The 20,064-nt window shown below is 45.0% G+C and overlaps 1 protein-coding gene across 1 annotated transcript in view; it reads left to right on the forward strand.

The window, feature by feature from the left end:
* Positions 1 to 20,064, forward strand: part of LOC135920581 (uncharacterized) — a 124,696-nt gene that overhangs the window by 94,910 nt on the left and 9,722 nt on the right. Inside the window, exons 7-8 of the mRNA XM_070536524.1 lie at positions 6,585 to 6,753; positions 10,584 to 10,865. Of these exons, the coding sequence (XP_070392625.1) occupies positions 6,585 to 6,753; positions 10,584 to 10,865 (451 nt within the window). The remainder of the gene's footprint in view (positions 1 to 6,584; positions 6,754 to 10,583; positions 10,866 to 20,064) is intronic.

Consider the following 20,064-nt stretch of genomic DNA (forward strand, 5'->3'; position numbering starts at 1 on the left):
GAGTATGCATGACTATTGTGTGCGGAGTCACGCAAAAACCTTGTATGGAGCACAGATAGTCTCGGGACTCTCTGCCAAAAGAGAGTTCGGGTGTCTCCCACAAAGTGTGTCATATACGTGACGAGTCCAGACTCTTCGAAAAGAGTAAGGGATACTCTTTTTTTTTTCTTAGTGTGTACTAATTACGACGGTTTTCTTGTGCTGGATCTGTGAGATGAACAGGACGGCATAGTAGTTAACAGGGAGAATCAGTGTCATAAACAGAAAACGTGGCCGCGCAGAAATGGGCAATCAACAGTTGATTACGCTTTTATCTCATAAATTGTCTGCGAATGACTAGACCAAATAATTATAGATGAACACAGAAAAGATAGCCTTGGTAGCGATCATAAACTTAAAACTTGGGAGATATACTATTGCTAAACATGAACCAATAGCATCAGAACTTCTTGAAATGAATGAAAAGCAAATATCACAGATTGCGAAGACCACAGAGACGAAGATGGACGCGTTTCCTACAACAGTGTGGGAATATCAGGAACTGGTAAACGTCATGCAGAAATAGATATGACAGACAACGGAAAAAAAAGCTGATATATTTGAAACAGAAAATCATGTAAGTAATGGTACAACCAAATAAAGCAAGCTATAGAAGAGCGTAGTGAGCCGTCTCGGGATCATTGCGAAGCCAAAAAGCTCGGTATACAGGAAAAAGGGGGTGCTTTTTATATGTAACAAATACTAAAGAAAGAAGAGGGTATCGAATCAGTTTGTGCAAGAAAAAAATTTAATGCGCAAGTGAATGTTCGATGAATAACATTTGGAAAGATACAAAGGCCTGTCAGAAGGGTTCTGGAACCATGTAAGCGCACGCAGGGCTTTATATAAAATTTTGCACATGGTTATAAAGGATGAAGACGGTAACATCTAGGATGGACACATATGGCTTTGGTACATCACACGCGTTATTAGAGTTTGCTTTGGCACAAAAGAAAGCTTAGTTCAGAATAAAACGGAACGTACAGCAACAGAGAAGCCTGAAAGATCAAAATTTACCATATAAAGCTTTTATTAGAAAAAATTCGGACAAAATGCGCCTAATAACATGGCAGAAGGAGCGGATGATATCGCAATATAGCTAATCAAGAACTTTGGTGCAAAGGGCAAGGCATTGTTGATTAATACAATAGAGCAAGCGATTAGAATGAAGACAATGCCGGTTTCATAGTGTGAAAGCAAGGTAAAGCTCATCTACAAAGGCACATGTGATAAAGATAACATGGTGTTGTGCAGGCCATTTAGAGTAACGTCAGTGATTTATCGAGTGACAATCCAGGCTATAAAATTGGAATAGTCGAAGTGGGTGGAGAACAGTGATGTACTGGGGAAACTGCAGAATACGTTGAAGCCAAGCAGACGCTTATAGGATGATATGTTTCTGCTAAATCAGTGGATAAATATTTCAGTTGCTCAGACGAGACCATTATTGATGGCATTTCTAGATAATAGAGGAACCTATGACAATGTCGAACGGGAATCAGTCTGCGACTTTCTTAAGCACAAAAGGATAGAGGACAATTTCATGGAGCTGCTCAAGGAGAGATACAGAGACAACAGAATCAAATTTGTATGGGAAGGCCTAAATTGTATTGAAGTGGCGGAAATTCAACAAGGACAGAGGCAAGAATGCCCTGTGTCTCTATAGGTGTTCTCGCTTTATGTTTAGGGCATAGAAAGAGAGCTGGAAAACAGTCAGTTAGGATTTGCTCTAGCATATAAGCGTAACGAACAAATGGTGCAACAGAAGGCTCCCGCACTGATGTATGCGAACGACATATTGCTGCTAGCGCACAGTGCTAAAGATTCACAGACACTGGCCAATATGTGTGACGACGAATGACACATCTTAGCCTTAATTGTAGAACATAGAAATCTAGAATAATGATCTATAATAATGAGATGGCGAACTATGTCGTGTCAGTTAAATAGTAAGTCATACCAAGAGTCAAGCAATATAAATACTTTGGCGTATACGTAAAGGAAGGAAAGACGTGCTCACTCACCCACCAAGATAACCTGAATGTAGAAGGTAAGCGGAATGCGGCAATATTGAAACATAGAATGTTTGGGGCCACAATAAATATTAATTTCTGTCCAGTGCTAGCGTACGCCAATGTGCCTAAAATCCTGTTCCTATTGATGTGTCTATTCTGTGCCTGAAATTGGATATAGTTTCAGTGTGGGAAATTACTTAAACATTGGTGGACCTATTGGCTTTGGGAGTCCGCGGTGAAACCACATATTACGCAGTACAAGAGGACATGGGTCGGGCATCGTCCGAAGTCAGAGAAGCTTAGAATAAGTTTTGAAGAAAGATTTTAGAACACGACTCCAAAAAAATGTATGGCATAAGCGCAAAAGCATCTGTACCTAAAGAACGTGGAGATAAGACTGAAGGAAGAGGTCAAGGGAGTTGGGAGCCAGGCACGGTTAAATTAAAAGTGTAGATAGACAACCAGGAGAAATCAGAAAGAAAGTGAGAGAAACAGAAACAGCGAATTGGATACGAAGAATAGAAGTGAAAAATAGCAAGCAATGTTACAAGATTGAGGAAAAAGAAATTAGAAAGAAGAACTTGCACGACAACACAAGCGGAAGCACATTTCTATTAGAAGGTTTAGCTGGTTGCCTAAGGTCAAAACCAAACCACAGCAAACATTCACAATTAGATGAGGCATATGTATACTGCAGGAAAAACCCGGAGACCACTGAGCACATCCTAATGGAATGCGAAGGGATTCACCCAGCGAGATCAGTATGCACAGTGGACCTTCCAGTAACACTTGGACATAAAGTGGATGAAAGCATCAACGAGTGAACAGTCGAGATAAGCAAGATACTTTTAGAGTATTGGTTAAAAAAACAGGGAAGAGATTGATACGACCGGATCATGTCCCGGCATAGCAAGTGACACAATGTGGATAAAGAAATCCTGAGCAAAAAGAAGAAATAAAGGAACTGTATACAAAATGTGCTATCATGAAAAACAAGTATAGAATACCTGAATAAATGAAGCAGTATAGGTGACTTTTTGCCATTGCCTCATTTCAAAGGGGTTGCCAATAAGTCATCATCAAGATCATCATCATCTGCTCGCGCTCATTGCGTTCTATGTGCCCATATACGTCTGCGACTGCCACACTGCGCATGGTTACTTAGTCACCTTACGATTATTGCAACTCAAACTGCCCGTAAAGCTACGAGCCTTATTTCGTGTAACATCATTGCGATGTCTAAAATGTTGCAATCGCATTCAGTGCGTTGCCCTTATGGGGAAAATGTGACGACCTTCTATATAAAAACTTCAGAACTACTCTACTGTGTGAAGGTGGATCACCAGCGGAGCTTTAGATATGGGAAAAAATATGCTGATAATAAATATGGTGATTCAATATAAAAGACATACCATAATGAATTTCGCTTTCTTTCACAATTCTTTGTTGTTTTTCTTTAATTACATACTCAGTGCTTTTTGATTTTCATCTTTATTTTGTTTTGTTTTTTTTTTTAGATTTCATATTTGGCCACCAAGTGAACTATCGCTTTATGATCGCTCTGATGTACGGCCAGGGGCTCTGTGGTGACACTGGAAAGATTCTTGGCCAGTGTGAGGTCTATACACGACCGATGATGCATCCTGGCTAGACTGATGTTTGTCTGAAATTGAATGTCAACAAATGGCAAGGGAAACGCCGCGAAACACTTTCCGTCTGGCCTTTAGACGTCTATGCTTAAATTACCCATTATAATGATGGGAGTGCTGTCAGTAGCGGTGATCCAAGCAGAGGTGCATACGCTTGGCATTTGCGGTACGCTCCGTCCATATTACTTGCCGCCCGCCGTTGCCTCGGACATTCCCGCATCTCTCCACATCGACATTATTCGTAGGCGCGTTGTTCTTCCACAGTCCTCCCCGCACGTGGCCTACGCGGGTGGAAGGGAACTGAGATAAGGTTATGTGATTTACCCATAGAACCCGTGAAGTCAAACCGCGGTCCACACTAACCAGTATATTCTGGTTTTACTTTTTTTTCTTATGAATGTTTTTAACCTAGAACGTTTTGATACTTCTCGCGATTAAACGCAGCTATGGCATGCGTGGCGATAGGCTTTTGCTTTAGGCATTAGCTCTTCTACCTCTGGGGAAGTAGCCATATATTTTACCTACGCAAACAAACCAGCAGAACCTAGCGTGCAACAGCTGATCTGTAATAAATTTTAATGAAGTTTTCCAGAGCACGTCACAGGCGCGAGCATACACAACCTGGCGGGCGTGATACCCCAGGTTTCGCCGAGGACAGACTCCAGGTCGGCCCTTTTGCATTGCGCTGGTGACGTGGCTTTGGGCCACGCATGTACTTCGCTGAGCGGGCACCTTCTCCGATAAATCATTTTTTCTCCCTGTCTAAAGCTGGAGAAGCGCAGGCCGTTTAGGCTAACGCCAAGACAAGTGGTTCCTAATAAGTCTTGAAACAATCCATTTCACGTGGACCATTTCACGGCTTGGCGACGACGATCCATAGAATCTGGAAGAGGTTCGGTGAAATAATCGGCCAGAAGAAGTTCTTTAGAAACTGTACCGATGATTTTTCGAACCAAGCTTCCATAGAAACCTGATGCTGTTGTAGGAGGCACCCATAACCCCACCATCGAGTCAAGCGAAAACTGGTGGTATGACAGCCCGTGGTCATCAGTAAATATCTGCTGCGCCGGGTCTAGCGCAGTGAGGGTGCCAATGAGTTGGCGACATTCTTCTTTATATTGTGTCTTCTGAAATGCGTGTGTTTGACGAAGGTACGAATTGGAGAAGAGGGCTCTCGGCTATAGAGTTAAAAGGGGGAATCATCATAATCGAATCCTAGTATTGGCATATAGAATCGTAGAACGTATTTCTTAATTAGCATGTGATCCTGCGGCGAAATGTGGGCTCCATTCGAAGATTGTGCATTAAAAAAAAAAGTTGAGTCCGATGCTCTTCCGACTGCCCTAGAGTGAGCACAGGTGCGATAAAGTGCGTTGAGCAGTGACTGCACCCATTGATCACCTCCAATTTGTTAATGAAGAATGTGACTTTCGTCGTCTTTGACTGGAAGATCTATAGTCTTCCAACTTTTTCTTTATTTTCTATTGGTACAGTATACATTCCTGCTGAGGAGCTGTGTATACGCACCGGTCTGAGCAAAACGGGCAACGAACACCTAGCTCACATTACCTAATATATTGTGGCATGCAGCTTTTCGAGTAAATTTCAAGAATTATTTATTGCTAGGCCAATGTTGTGCGACCAATTTCCTTTCTTTGGCATATAAAACGTTTTGTGAAGCATCTAGAACTGAAGGGGAAGCCAGCATTCCACAAGAATACGCACTGATATTTAGGCTTTGAAGACGTTTTGATTAAAGGCCCGTACGCTCCGATTACTTCTCTCGCTAATACTAATTACAGCACACTCAATAAACGATTTACCTTAAAATACCTGCTAACCTTGTGATAGTGCGAGTTTACGCCTGAGCGCGGTACTCCTCTGCACGGCGGGTTCCCGGAATGTCCTAGAGGTGCACATTACGCTCTCTATGCCTCGGCGCATATAGTTTTCAATAAACGGGCATCAAGGTCAGTGTGAATCCACACACGTGGAATGACGAGCGAATGTGGCGTCAAGTTCAATTCACTGTGCGGTGGTATGCCAACCCTTATAAACAATTTGGTAGATCTGGCGATTTCAGGCTCGGTCGGAAAAAAAGGAAAGATTTTCATAGCTGTAAAAAATTGGCCCTTCGATAGGGACGAAAAATATATTGCGATCACACGCACATGTTGGAATCTATCTTATGCGAAGCTTTAATGAAATTCTACGCCGCCAATATAACTTGATCTTATAGACACCCAAATTATACTCATCGAGCTTCACCTAAATTGTACTCGTCCGAGTTCACCCGAACTCAGCTGCACCAATGATCAAGGTCAAGCGAGCCTCACTCGAGCTCAGACAAAAGAAAATTCTATTTATCCGTGGTCACAGATATTTTAACTCAGCCAAATTCTACTGTCAGGCACAGTTGAACTCGGCAAAATGTTGGTCAGCCAGCTTCACTCTGACGCACTACAGTCCGAGGGGCAGCATCATTGCATCACAGTCCATCGCAGAAGTTTTGAATGAATAGGTTTGCTGACCGAACGTAATTATGCGCAACTATACTATCAACTTGAGTTATTTCTGAGGCGCGTTTCATTGAGTGTGTAAAATATCTTCAAAGTATCCATAACTTATAATTTGATGTCAACCCATAGAAGCTCTGTTATTAAGGTGAAATTTCTACAATGTTTGGTGGCTGGAGTAGCATCAGTGTCGCTAATTGCTCTCCTGAATAGCTCATTTGAGTGCAGGTACTTGGGTACTGTACATTCATTTATTAAAAAAGTCACCTGTATTTTTTCATAAAGAGAATCATAGCTATGCTCCTTACAAAGTGATTTCGACTATCATAATAATGAGATACACACTCGATGCCGATTTTTCGCAGGCTACAGATGCCATGGGGTGAAGAAGACATCTTCTTTGGCTCGCAGCCGATCACGCACCAGTCCGGCATGCTGTACTTTATGGTAGCTGTGCTGGATGGCGCTAGTTGCACTCTTTTGTCGGCCAATCTAACACCTGCAGAAATCCTGGACTCTGTGGATAAGTACAAGGTAACGAATTTTCCGAAGTCCGGATTTTGTGAAGGCAAGCTTACAACATTGGGCACATCGCTCCTTGGCACATATTGATATTTTCACAATATAACATCGTGAACACATGAGACCGTCCAGAGGACAATGCGTCTGTGCTGTCTTCTTCTCTCCCCTTAAATTCGCACATCTCAAGTATTAACGTGACTGTCGTTCAATTCGTATATTTTCTCTTGTTTTCGTTTTTGCGGAAATGGCAAAAAATATGAAGATTCCACGCGGTGTGAACATCAATGTAAACTATCCTTTTGATGAGCTGAAAAACACAACAACCCTTCACCCGTTACTATTATTCTTTCGGGTAACTGTGCCTGAACATGACACTTGGCAGTATTTGGTATCTGGGTACATGCAAAAACACCTCCCTTCACTCTACATCGAGGATCTCTTCTGTTTGAAGAACTCAGGTGAAGTCATTCAGTTCCTGGTGACAGGAGCTCCTTGCGCAATGTCTGTGTTTAGCATTCACGCAGAGGATATATTCTACTCGTTAGAGCATGACACTTTGATGAGGTTTGTGCTGCAACGCAAAGAGAATGACAATGATGAACTGTGTTCTTAATACAAATGTTTTATTTCTGTGGGGGCTTTTCTCGAACTGCTGTCCATGTATTTATCATCGACGTCGGTCATTTCGTCTTCTGAAGCTTATACCCAGAGATCATAAGTTTGTATAGGTACCCGTGTTGCGCCGATTCTTATTGAATTTTACCTTAGTAGGGTGCATTGTGACCTAGCGGGTGTTTTGGAATGTGTGGTGCTAACAACGAGGCGTTATGCTGGCGAGTACATTGTTTTTGTTGAAGCGAATCACTGCATCAGTGCCAGTGTGAATGTACTCTAGATAATTAAAGAGAATGGTTGTGGTCTTAATTCCACCTTTGTGTTACCTAGGGTGCAGAGTATTCAGTTTTTTTATCTAAACTCTTATTTGGGCGTGAGCATGCCTGCGGGCTGTATTCACCGAGGTCTCTGGAGCCCATGCTAGATTTCCGTTCTGGTCCCTCTAAGCTAGTGAAGAATGGTACTCCCATATGCTGCTTAGAAGCCGCGTTGCGTAAGTCTTCCCCGCATCGAATGAGTGAAGCTTTTTCTAATCAACTGAACAGCCTTAGCCAATGCAGTAAGTACTGTAGCCTCGCTCAGGGACACATTATTGAGGAAGTTAAAATTGGAAGCAAAAGGTGTCGTGAAAAGAGAGGTCGACACTAAGGATATGCCAGTCACCAGTCTTCCATATGTACACAGCTTCTCTCGGCCCATGAAAAAGCTGGGTGGTAGATTCGGCGTAAATGCTGTCATCTCTGTGATAAACAAGTTGGGCCGCATGTGGGCAGAAGTAGGAAGAAAGGGTGAAGGCAATACACTGAAGTGGACGGACGGTGATGTCAAACACCGTGACGAGTTGGTTAACTGTGAAATGGGTGTGATGTATCACATTCCCCTATACAGTGGGAATTGGTACATTGGCTAAACAAGAAGGCATTTGAATAAGCGACTAATTGAGCACAGATCTTCTTTTGAAGGGCAGCCGCCATCTAATCTGAGCCTACATTGCAAAGAACGTAAGTGCAACCCGTTGCTACGAGATAGCAAGGAGCTGTGAAGACACAAAGATAGGACCGCGATTGAGATTCTGCAAGCTTTCTTTGTTCACAAATCCGGTGACATGTGCGTGGCCCGGCCATCAGTGAGTCTGCACAAATTAGAAATTGATTATTTAACTCCTAATCTTTAGGCTAATACATGTGTTTCTGCCAGTGTATATAGTTTGCGTGTTTTTCAAAATAAACCATTATTGCTAGTCTGCGCTTGTCTGTGTTCTCGCCGGTGTTCGTTTGCGCCATTCCCCCTTCAGTGAGTGGCAGAAACGTGGCGCGGCATTGTGAAATGAAACGTTATTGGGATAGAGTAGTGGCGGTTTCCCCTCGAAGAGACTTGGGGCAACGACGATGACACGCAGCATAAAGGAATGGCTCTCTAGGAAAGCTTTGCTTTAGGCCAATATGGCGTCATCCAAATATGCCAAATATTCCAAATATGGCCAAATAGTCCAAAAGAAAGCTTCGTTAGAACAACGTCATTGTGCGCTTGAAGGCAGTTGTTTTAATGAACAAATTCAGGTACGATTTTGGAGGATTCAGGATCAAGTCCAAGGGTGAGGATGAGAGGCCTCCAGCCCGCATGTGTGTTCTATGGAGTCACTTGCAGGTGTGATGGTAAGCCAAGAAGGCTAGTGGCTTGATGTGCGCTGTTGTGCCTGGTGATCCCTCGGAACAAAGGAGGCTTCACCGGCAAACGTGCAGCTGTCTCGCGTGCTCTTCACGCTTCGTAGTTTACTCAAAGTGACTAAATAAGCGTCGCCTTAGTCTTACGAACAATAAGTCATGCATATCTTCGGCTTTTCGTACGAACAGAACTGACAGGCGAGGGGAATGCCAGCCCGGATTAGGATTGGACCGAGTGCCGGTGGTGACGCGTATACAATGGCAGCTCACTTCCAGACAACTCCGCGCTCTGACTACCCCGAAGGCCAGTTTCCCAATCTTCTTGTATTGACCGTCACGAAAAGGACACTAATTGATGAAAGCGGCATTGTCAAGTACTCCCACCAAACGTCGTCACTTCTGGTTCACAGTTTGCCAGGTGGTTGTCTCGTATTGTGCAACATTGGAGAACAAGCAGCCGGAAAGGGTGGGAATGCGGCAAAAGGTCGGACGTTGGGGCGGGGATATAATCTGAACTATGCGGCGTTTGGGATCGGCCAGTGAATTTCCTCGACGAGTGAAAGGGGAAAATAAACGGCATAAGGAGCAGATCTGCTCTGCTGTGAGGAGAGATGTTCGGACATGCAAGGACTTTAGCCTGTAGTGCGCTCCGAGAGTTGGAGCTGTGTTTGTAAAGCGCAGTCATGTACATTTGAATACAGAACTTTTTTCTCATCCCTTAAACATCACTCGGGACATTTCTTTTTCCCGCCGCCTGTCAAAGCACAATCCATGGGACCTTCGTGGACGTACAGGCCTCCGACTTCAAAACAGCGGCATCTTTTCCCGTGCCTAATGATATAGGTTACGATCTCCCCTCAACACTACCAGATATTTGGGCTAGTGGAGGAGAACCTGCGTCTCCTTTACAAGTGCACCCAATGTTGTGTGTGGTTACCAGTGAGGCTAGGTTGTGCTAGAGCATGGCGGACGCATATGAAACCCGCACTAGCTGTGTTGTAGTTCACCAGCTGCGGTTGCCAGGTCGAAGTCGAGCGAAGTAGGAAGGTCGCTTCATGCTTGCGCTCCTCTTGCGCACTTACTATTGTAATGCACGTTATCTTATTTTCGCAATCGCGGCAGAACTCAAATGGTGAAGCGAGCGACAGAAAAAAGACACGTGTCTCTAGGCAAACACGTGATCTTGCCGGTATTGATGGTACTAATACCGCCACTTTTGTGACGAGTGCTCGTGGTCATTGACTTAAAACTGTTCATGTTTGCAAGTCGACATTAACACTGCGTTTTTTTAATTTCCAACAATTCACACGGTCAATAAAGTTACAAACATTACTTTGTGTCAGTGCCTAACACACTGCTATTCCTATCAATGCCTCGGATTTCCTGCGATGCTGTGACTTTTTTTGTAGTCCGTCGCCAGCCCTCGCATTCTTTAAGCTTCGTTAGATCATCCACGCATCAGCCACGTAGTATGTTAACACAACGATGGCAGCCCCCCCCCCCAAAAAAAAACTCACCATTTCTACGCCCTGATTCATCCTAATTATTTTGATCTCTGTGCAGGCGACGGCGGCATTTTTCTTCTCATCTCAGATCAAAGCTATCGTGAGTGAGATGCGACGTACTGGAAGGAGGCTGCCCAGGATACGAGCAATCGTCATGGGTGGCAGTGTGGTTTCGGCTTCCACAGCCGATGCAGCGCGTGAATCATACAGTGGTCTCAAGCTCCTGCTAAACATGTATGGAATGACAGAATCGTGCGGCATTGTCGCAGGTCAACCAAAGACGTGTGCTCTCCAAACCAATGCTGATGTGGGCGTTCCAGCGACCGGTGTTCGAATAAAGGTAGGCTAGTCTGGAAATTCGTGGTGCAAAAAGAACAATCAGAATCTTTTTCTATCATTAATGTGTTGTACTGATCGTCTGTACAGGGTAAGAACTAGCGTAGGCATATTGTTAAAAGATTAAAGTGATGTTTCAATTGATAAACACGGGTTTGGCGCGAGCGTATGGGTGCCATTACCTTTTTGTGCACTGCTTGTAGAAGTTTTTAAAAATGCCTTGATTGTTTGTGAGTGTGGTGCTTTTTTAAACGCTGATGTTTTATTTTCTAAGCTTTATGTGCACTGTTCCTACTGTATAAAATATAAAATTCCATTACGGAAAGTGGTCAGTCATTGTAATTGAAATGGAAAGTCTCTATTACTTCAAGCAATTTGGTAATGCACTGCTGACACTATTCCTGTTTCCCTTCTCCTGCTTCCCCCTCGGAAGTCTCTTGAGCATGCCAGTGGGCCAGGTGGCCCACTGGCGGTGGCGTTGTGCTGCTCAGCTCGAAGTCGCGCGTTGCATCCTTACCGCCGGGGGGGTATTTGGATAGGTGCAAAAAGCCAAAACGCAGGTGCACCTAGACTTAGTTTGGAGTTTCAGTTTTTTTGCACCACAATACCATTATATTTCTTTGACACAAGCACCCATCAAAACAAAAAAGGAGAAAACTGGCATGGAAGGCAGGAAAGAACCTGCAAGTTGAAACGCAGCTTGACTGGCCCAACCTCCCAGCGAAATAAGGCGGCATAGTGCGAACATTCCAAAATGTAATAGAAGGTTATGAAATATAATACGCGTTACGTTACATACAAAGTGGCACAGAATAGAAATACGCCAGCAGGAAAAACGGGTCAAATATTTAAAACAGCAACGAATGCGCAAATGCACGTTAATATAAAATTTATCCAGTGAAAGCAAGCTTAAGGAAGTACAAAACATACCGCTGCAGACTTTCTTCTATTACCTTTTACAGATGAATGCATTGCTAACAATGCTACCAATCCTACGTATTAAGCGCGTCGTTTCGACAAAGCAGGGACAATCTCTCAGATGTAAAATTCAAATCATTAATTGTGTACCTAAGTGTAAACTTTATCATTTCGAAACAGTACTTCGATTCGCACCGGGTAACGTACCAGTACTCACTGTGGCAAGTGACTCGGTTCTAGGTGTTGCGCTCTAGACATGCTATACAGCTAAGGCTCTCATTCCCTTTATTTGCTTCACGTTTGTGAGCATGTATGAAAAATATTCCATCATGCTATCCAATTGTAACAGTTTAAATCTGTTAAACAAAGGTCAAGTATGAGCATAAAATTTGACGAAGGCGATAAATCAATATCCATTCTTTTGAAGTAAGAGTAACTTTTGTTTAGATTGCCATGTACCCGTACCCCACCCATAGAGCGCATACCCCAATATGAAGTGAAAAATGCACTATAATAGATTATTGATTTCTGTCGAACTGGACGGAATGACTGACACCCCATAATTAGGCCTAAAACCTTGCCTAACGTTTTTCTAATCATTTTGGTACGAGAATCTTTCAGCATATGCTCATGGTAAATACCTACCAGGGCTTTTGCTGCCGAAAAAAATTTAATCATGATGTTTTTCAAGCGTATCTCTTTCTTCTGTAGCAGCGCCTACAGTTCCTTTTGAACAGAGAAGATCGGCTTCGTTTTTAAACAGATAATTTGTCAAGCGTTAGTTTCAGACAATAAGTACACATCGCTTAATGTTGTGTTAGCAACTGAAAAAAGGTAGTGCTTGTTCGTACCTGTAAAAAATAAACTAATGCCATTCGCGTAAAGAAACACTGACTCGACTGATTTACGCAAACAGTATTGACACGTGTACTGCTTTACCTTTCTCAGGTGGCCACTTTTCACCGTCTAACAAATGTTATCGCTCAGCGCGTGACGCACCCGTATCTATCGAAAGTTTCTCTTATGTTATAGATGGTTCTATCTGCTCTCTGTTGTCACTGAAGTCTGGAATCAGGTTTCAAGTGCGTCCCGAATTGTGTAGAACTTTTTGGAAGACATGCCAGCGCGAGCGATCACTCTGGGGCCTTCGATGACTCTTCTATAAAAGCGGACGCGCTTGACCGGCGGGTAAAATTTCGACGATCGTATTCTGTGTCTGCCGCTATGGCTGTGCTTTGAGTGTAATTTGCTTTTGTGGGCACAAGTTCACTCAATAAATGTTTCGCCATTCACAAATTATACGCTGTATTATTCACCGGCACTACAACTTGACATCTGGTAGAGATGTTAGTGCGTCGATGTATTGAATGCCTCCGCAAAGCCCAAGCCACAAAGACACCAACGCCGCCAACGTCCAGTGAGCTAGCCGCAGGCTGCAATGACTGGACCCGGATCACGGACGTTTGCCTGAGAAGCCCAGGAAGTGCACGGCCACGACAGCAGCTGCAATGAAAGCCTCCATGTTAACAACACCGATCGTTCTGCAACAGCACAGGTGGACAATGACGTTCCACGGTTCGACATTTGAGGACCCGGAAAGTTGACTGGAGACGTATCAGGGGGCCCCTACATATAACAGCTGCACCAACGACGACCAGCTGTGCCATGTCTATTTCGCATTGTATGACGCTGCCAGGACGTGGTTTGAGAATGAATTGAGAAGCCATCTTAACGCCGTAGGACCTGTCCCGAACCAGCTTCCTGCTTCCTGAACACATTCACAGGCTTCGCGTGCAAAGAGCAAGCCCAAGCTTTACTAGTAACCCGAGTACAGCTGCCCAATGAGACCATCGCGATATTCATGGAGGGGGTGGCCAGTCTTTTCTGGCACGCTCACCCAGAAATTCCGGGGGAGGCAAAAGTCCGCTTCCTGATGCGGGGTGTAAACAAGTACTCTTAGCCGGACTGATCCGCAACCCTTCGACGACCGTAGCTGAGTCTTCGACAGAAGCATCGGCGATTGGAAAAACTCTGGGAAGGCGCACCAAGCAATATAACCGCCAAATGGTCACGCCACAGTAGGCCATCCAAGCATTGTGTTCCGACTACCTCCAAGAGACCATCGGCGCCATAGTGCGCGAAGAACCGCGAAAGATGTGGCCTTCGTCGCAACCTTAGGTGGTCTCGGTCACTTACATAATCAAGGAGAAACTACAGTGATCGCTTGGAGTTCTTCAGGTGCAGCCGCAGTCGCCTCAACCTCTGCTAGAAGCGATGACATACGCTGCCGTCATCCGCTTCCATAGTCCCCCACCACGCCCGCACCAGGTGACCGCAGCGCAACGATTTCGTCGTCCACCAGTGACGCTGCGATTGTGCTCTACCGCTACCCAGCGCAGCGTTCCCAGGAATACCGACGTTTGGCACGCCCCCGATCATCGTCTGCTGTGCCGTACCATCACTGTAGAGAAGCAGGCCACTTCTACCCAGGAGCCCACACCCTGAAATGACATTATGAAGGTTCGCCGTCAATGCTCCATGCCCGCAGCAAGGTGAACGCCCTCGCCATATCGCCGACTATCTCGCCGCCACTCAGTGGTGCACTCGACGACCGTTCGATTGGCCGTCCCCAGGCCGCTACCTGTGGTTGCAGGGCCGACCATACACTGACCCAGCCCATAGCCGTTGCATCAGCCTTTATCCGGAAAACTAAATGCACCACCTAATGGAGGTACTGTTGCTGTTCTTCCAACAGCAGAAGATACTCCGCCCCCGACGGCAACACCAAAGAGACTAGCTCGATGACAGAACAACGACACGGCGCCATCACGACGAAGCCTGGAAGCAAAGAATGCACCGACCAAAGCGCTGGTGCCGTGAGGTATTAATCAGGCGTCAACGCGATGCTGCCGGGATCCGACACCACCCAGTTGAAAAATACAACAGGAATTTCTGTCGCAACTACAGAAATTTCTGTTGTACAACAGAAGTTCCTAATGTTTCAGTAGTTGGGACATATATTTCTGACGTTAGGACAGCAATTCTGACGTCGCAACGGAAACATTCGGTCGCGACGGCCAAGAGTTCTGAAGTCGCAACATGAACGTTCTGCCGCGATAAAAGTTTATGAAGTCGCAACAACAACTTTCTATCATAACAGTGATTCCGACGCCGCAAACAGAAACTCTCTGTCGGGAGTGCACATTTTCTGTTGTGGTGTTAGAAATGTGCCACTTTCTGTCGCAGCGATATAAATTCTGACGCCCCGATAGAAGCGTTTTCCGTCGCCACGCTTTAAAATTGTGTGTCAGTTTCAGATAGGTGATGTAAACTGTACTTTTCTCTTGCGCGGTATTCAATCGTGCTCCTGTAACGCCGGCAATGCTGAAAGCACCAAGACCGGTATTTAATTCGACGTGGTCAATTGTTATAATCGGGCCGGGATGACGAGGCACCAGCAACGCCCTACCGGCCCTCTGAAAATTGACCGCTCATCAAAATCATATCATCTGCGGGAATCGCTGCGTATCCGTTTTGTTTGATTTCGTAAGATGTGGCACACAGGCCTATGGATTTACATGTGCCGTTACACTGACAGATTAGTTAATTTCCCCGAAATATTGCGTAAGGTTTTGCGACGCGAAAAAGAAGTTTTGGGTTGTTCCACAAAGTTGAGTGAAAAGCTGTCTAGCTCGTTTCTCATTATTCTGGTAAAGCGTTATCGTGAGAAACCAGTATGCTGCCAGAATGAACGCTCATCCATGAATGTTTATGTAGCTATTTCTATAGAACACATGAATTATACGCAAGCTTGTTCGGCGTGGTGCAGTGGTAAGCCGCGCTTTCAATAAAGTTTTCTCGTGCACTGTATCCACGCGCAGCATGACCCACCTCAGTGGGTAGCACTTCTTAATCTAGTGAAGTTGAAGAAATTTTAACTTAGCTCGCCTCAGCTCAAGTGTAGCTAAAGTGTTCTATTGTTTGTGACTTTTTCGTGTATGCTGTGAACGTCGGAAATAAAGCAAAAGAAAAGCGCGGTGCAGTGGTAAGACGCTGGTCTCGGGATCCTTAGATCCGAAGCTTTTTTCTATTTCTTGAATTTTCAATTTTTTTTCTTTTTGTGCTGAAAAATTTACTTAGCCTCAATGACGTCTCTGTCAATTTTTAATGAAATATTGATCAAGAACTGCAGAACTTTACACTACAGGATGTCACACTACAGACAACAGAACGTCAGACAACAGAATGACAGACAACATAACTACAGACAACCGAACTACAGAAGCAACGTCCCTAAATATGACAGACTCAAATTTCCTGTTTTGTGTTTTAAGTGGGCAAGGCCTAACTGAAACGCCAGGCAAAGAACCACCGACCTCGACGTGCTTTTGACAACCACTGTGTCACCACCTTAGCGTGCACAGGAGCCGACACTTTGTCAACAGTGGATTGTCTGCTGCCAAGTTGAAGACAGTGAAGACTGTTGGGGACGGCCCTAAAATTCGGAGAGCTTGAAGACAGCTAACAACGCCGACTGGAATCTGCACAGCCAGAATTACCGTTGATGACCGAACCTACCCTACAACTTTCGTTACCATCCAACAGTATTGACGAGACGTAATTCTCGGTATGGATGAGCAGCTTTTTGTCTGGGGTCCATTTTTCCTTGAGGAAAATAAAACTGATTCTGATTCTGATTTTGATTTCCTGAACCAACATGGCGCAATCATCACCCTCATGTAAAAGTCTATAACGCTATCCGAAGAGGAAGTGATACAGCCGGAGAACGTTCCTAGTCACCATGCATTCAATGTACTTGAGGACTAAGTCATAATCTCGCCTCCCTCCAGAAATGTTCTTTCCGTCAGCAACAAACACCAGCAGGCGTAAAAGGCGTTATCGAGGGTAACCAACGTCTAATGCTCGCCCGTTAAATTAGCGTAGCAATAAGGATCGCCAGACTCCACGGACGGAAACGAAAGTGATGCTGACAAACTTCAGCCAGTAGTTAAAGTACATCAACCAGGGCACGACTATCGCATATACATCGAAGAAATTGTGGAAACCAGCAAGGCGTCTGTTCCCTCTGATTCCGCTGCATCTGCCCCAGCGACCTAAATCAAAGTGTCCTCATGACTAACCAGAAACAGCTGAGAAGTCTTCTCCGCCGATAGAAAGACTGTTTTTCGACGTCATCGAGGATTCGACAAACACCAGTTGCGAGGCATCGCATGATAACGGAAGAGTGCGTTCGAGCACTCTGTCACCCTTACCGAGTTTCGACACGAGAACGTGAAGCTATAAGGCAACAAGTCGCGAAACGCTGCGCGACGGGCTCCCCCAGCCGCCGAAGAGTACGTGGGCATCTCCTGTAGTTTGGAGGAAGAAAGGGACGCAACCCTACTTTTCTGCTTTGATTATCGTTAACGGAACAAGCTCCCGAGGAAGGGCGTATATCCCCTCCCATGGATAGACCACGCACTGGATCGGCTCTGCATTGGATCGGCTCTCATCGAGGGATCTCAAGGCTCGATCCTGGCAAATAGAAGCCGACTAAAGGGATCGCGAGAAAACCACCTTCATCGCGCCAGACTGCCTCGTAAGTCATGACATTTGGAATGTGCTCCGCACCTGCAACGTTTCAGTGCGTGAAGGGCACGGTATTAGCAGGATCCAAGTGGCAGATCTGTCTTGTTTACTTGGATAACGTCGTTGTCTTCGTGGCAAATTTCGTCCATCACCTTGGGTGGCTTGCGCCAGTAGTAGAGGACATCAAGTCATCAGGGCTCACTCTGAAGCCGAGGAATTGCCGCTTCGCTTACGAGCAGCTACTCTTTCGGGGCCACGTCATCGGTAAATCAGGATTCAGCCACGACCCGCAGAAGACAGCTGCCGTCGAAACGTTCCAGCAGCCCATAGACAAGAAGACAATGCGTAGACTCCGTGGCATATATGCCTACTACCGGCACTTTGTCAACGACTTTTCACGCATCGCTGAGCCGCTGACAAATCTAACTAACTGTGATGTCGAGTTCAAGTAGGAAACGCCACAGGCGGGTGCATTTAAAGAACTCAAACGACGCATGCAGTCGACACTGGTACTTGCGCACATCGACGAGGACGTCTATAGAGAAATCCACACTGACCGCAGTAGCCTAGGCTTCGGCGCCATCCTAGTCCAGAGGAAAATCGGACTTGAACGGGTTATACCTTACGCTAGCCGGTCGCTGTCAAAAGCGGAAGCAATTATTATATTGCCGAAAAGGATTGCTTCGCTATAATTTTTACTACAGCAAAGTTCCGCCTTCGCCTATATGGCAGGCCGTTCGAAGTCGTACGCTACCATCACGCGCTGTGTTGGCTAGTGAATTTAAACGACCCTTTATGACGCCTGGCGCGGTGGCGCCTCAGACTGCAACAATATGATATGACTGGAATCTACAAGTACGGAAGAAAACACACCGAAGCCAACTGCCTCTCTCGCGCTCCAGTGGACCCACCACTCCATGATGACCAAGATCAGGACGTCTTGTAGGTACACTAAGTGCAGACGACCTTGTTTAGCAGTTGCGACCCGACCCAGAGCTCTGAAGCCTTGCTGAGCACTTGCAAGGCAAGAGCGACTTTGTCCCGAAGGTATTTAGGAGCGGATTATCGTCGTTTTTTCTTACGAAACGACGTCCTTGTGAAGAACGTTTCGCCAGTCCACGCAAACTTCCTTATCGTCGTACCCGAGGCACGCCGTTCCGAACTGCTGCAAGCCCTACACTATTTGTTGGGACCCTTTCCATTGTCAACATTTGCAAACAAATGGATCGTCGCGCCCACCGACTACATTACCCGCTACGCCGAAATGAAAGCCCTGCGCAAATGTAGTGCAGCGGAAGCAGCGAACTTTTTTGTCGAGAACACCCTACTGAGACGTGGTGGGCCAGAAGTCCTCATTACTGACAGATGAACTACTTTTATAACTAATCTTACTCAAGCCATTCTGCAGTATATCCAGAAAAGACACCCGAGGATGGCTGCTTACCACCCGCAGGCGAATCGACTAAAGGAAGGAGTGAGCTAGACGTTCGCCTATACGTGTTAGCGACGTAGATCGACGCCGGACAGAAGACGTGGGATGGCGTGCTCCCGTTTGTCACATTTGCTTACAATACTGAAGTGCGAGAAGCACCATAGATCGCGCCGTTCAAACTGGTTTAAGCTGGGACAGGTTCGGCCAATAAAAGCTAGTTTCATCATTCACAGATCTGCTACTGTATATTTCACAGTCCCTATAGAATAGGACATTATCATGAATATAAATAATATGGTTAACACTGGCTAATTTCTAGGAATTAGAAGTTTTTTGTGTTTAGGGTTTAACATTGTTGCCCATTGTTGAGATAACTTGTAATTAAATATATTGCAATGCATCTATCATATTAATGCGGCACTTTTTGTAATACAGTACGATCATTTATACAGTCGAATGCCGCGGAACAAATAGGCCTGGAGTAATTTTTTTTTCTTGAATGTGGCTAGTATGATTTAGTTTTGCCGTAACAATGCTGTAATTGTGGACCACCAAGTCTTGAAATAAAACTGAATCGGAGGGAATATTTAGCGGAGTTCAAAAAAGTTTGATAATCTCAGAGTAATTTTCCATGGGCTTTGAGGAAAGTAGTATAAGAGATGTTGGCCTGTAGTTACTGAGGTCAAGCTTGTCCCCTCTTTGAACCGCACTATATGTATGCTCCATGCGCTGTAAAAAGAACATGTGCCTAAAGAATAAATTGTAAAGATATGTCATGCATGGCACCATCATTTCTACGCTAAATTGGCTTCAACTTGACATCATCGATATCTTCTGAGATTCTTTTTAATGTTTTCTGAGAACATCCGCAATTTCATATTCTGTAGTGAAAACCGAAGCAACAACTAGTGTAGGCACCACATGCACCGCCGCACTGCCATTGACACAGTCTACTAATGAAGTAAGATGATCAATAAATTTCTCTGCCAGCGCTTTACCTTGATATATTCCATGCACGGTAGTGATTTCCTCAACAAGTGAACAAAATTTCGCTAATGATAGAATAGAGTTAATTTGAACGAACATGCTACTTGCATGGTCTGTTGCTGGTCGTTCAAGATCAGAGCACTGTGTGCTTAACTCAGCGTTATGTATTTTCAGAGCCGTTTTCTTAATCTTCCCTTTCTCGCATTCATTTTCAGCAGTAGCTAACAAGGCATTGATGTCTCTTAGTACTTCCAGATTGCCTCGCTCGATGATTTTA

This window comes from Dermacentor albipictus, chromosome 3 (genome assembly GCF_038994185.2).
Source record: "Dermacentor albipictus isolate Rhodes 1998 colony chromosome 3, USDA_Dalb.pri_finalv2, whole genome shotgun sequence".
NCBI lineage: Eukaryota > Metazoa > Arthropoda > Arachnida > Ixodida > Ixodidae > Dermacentor > Dermacentor albipictus.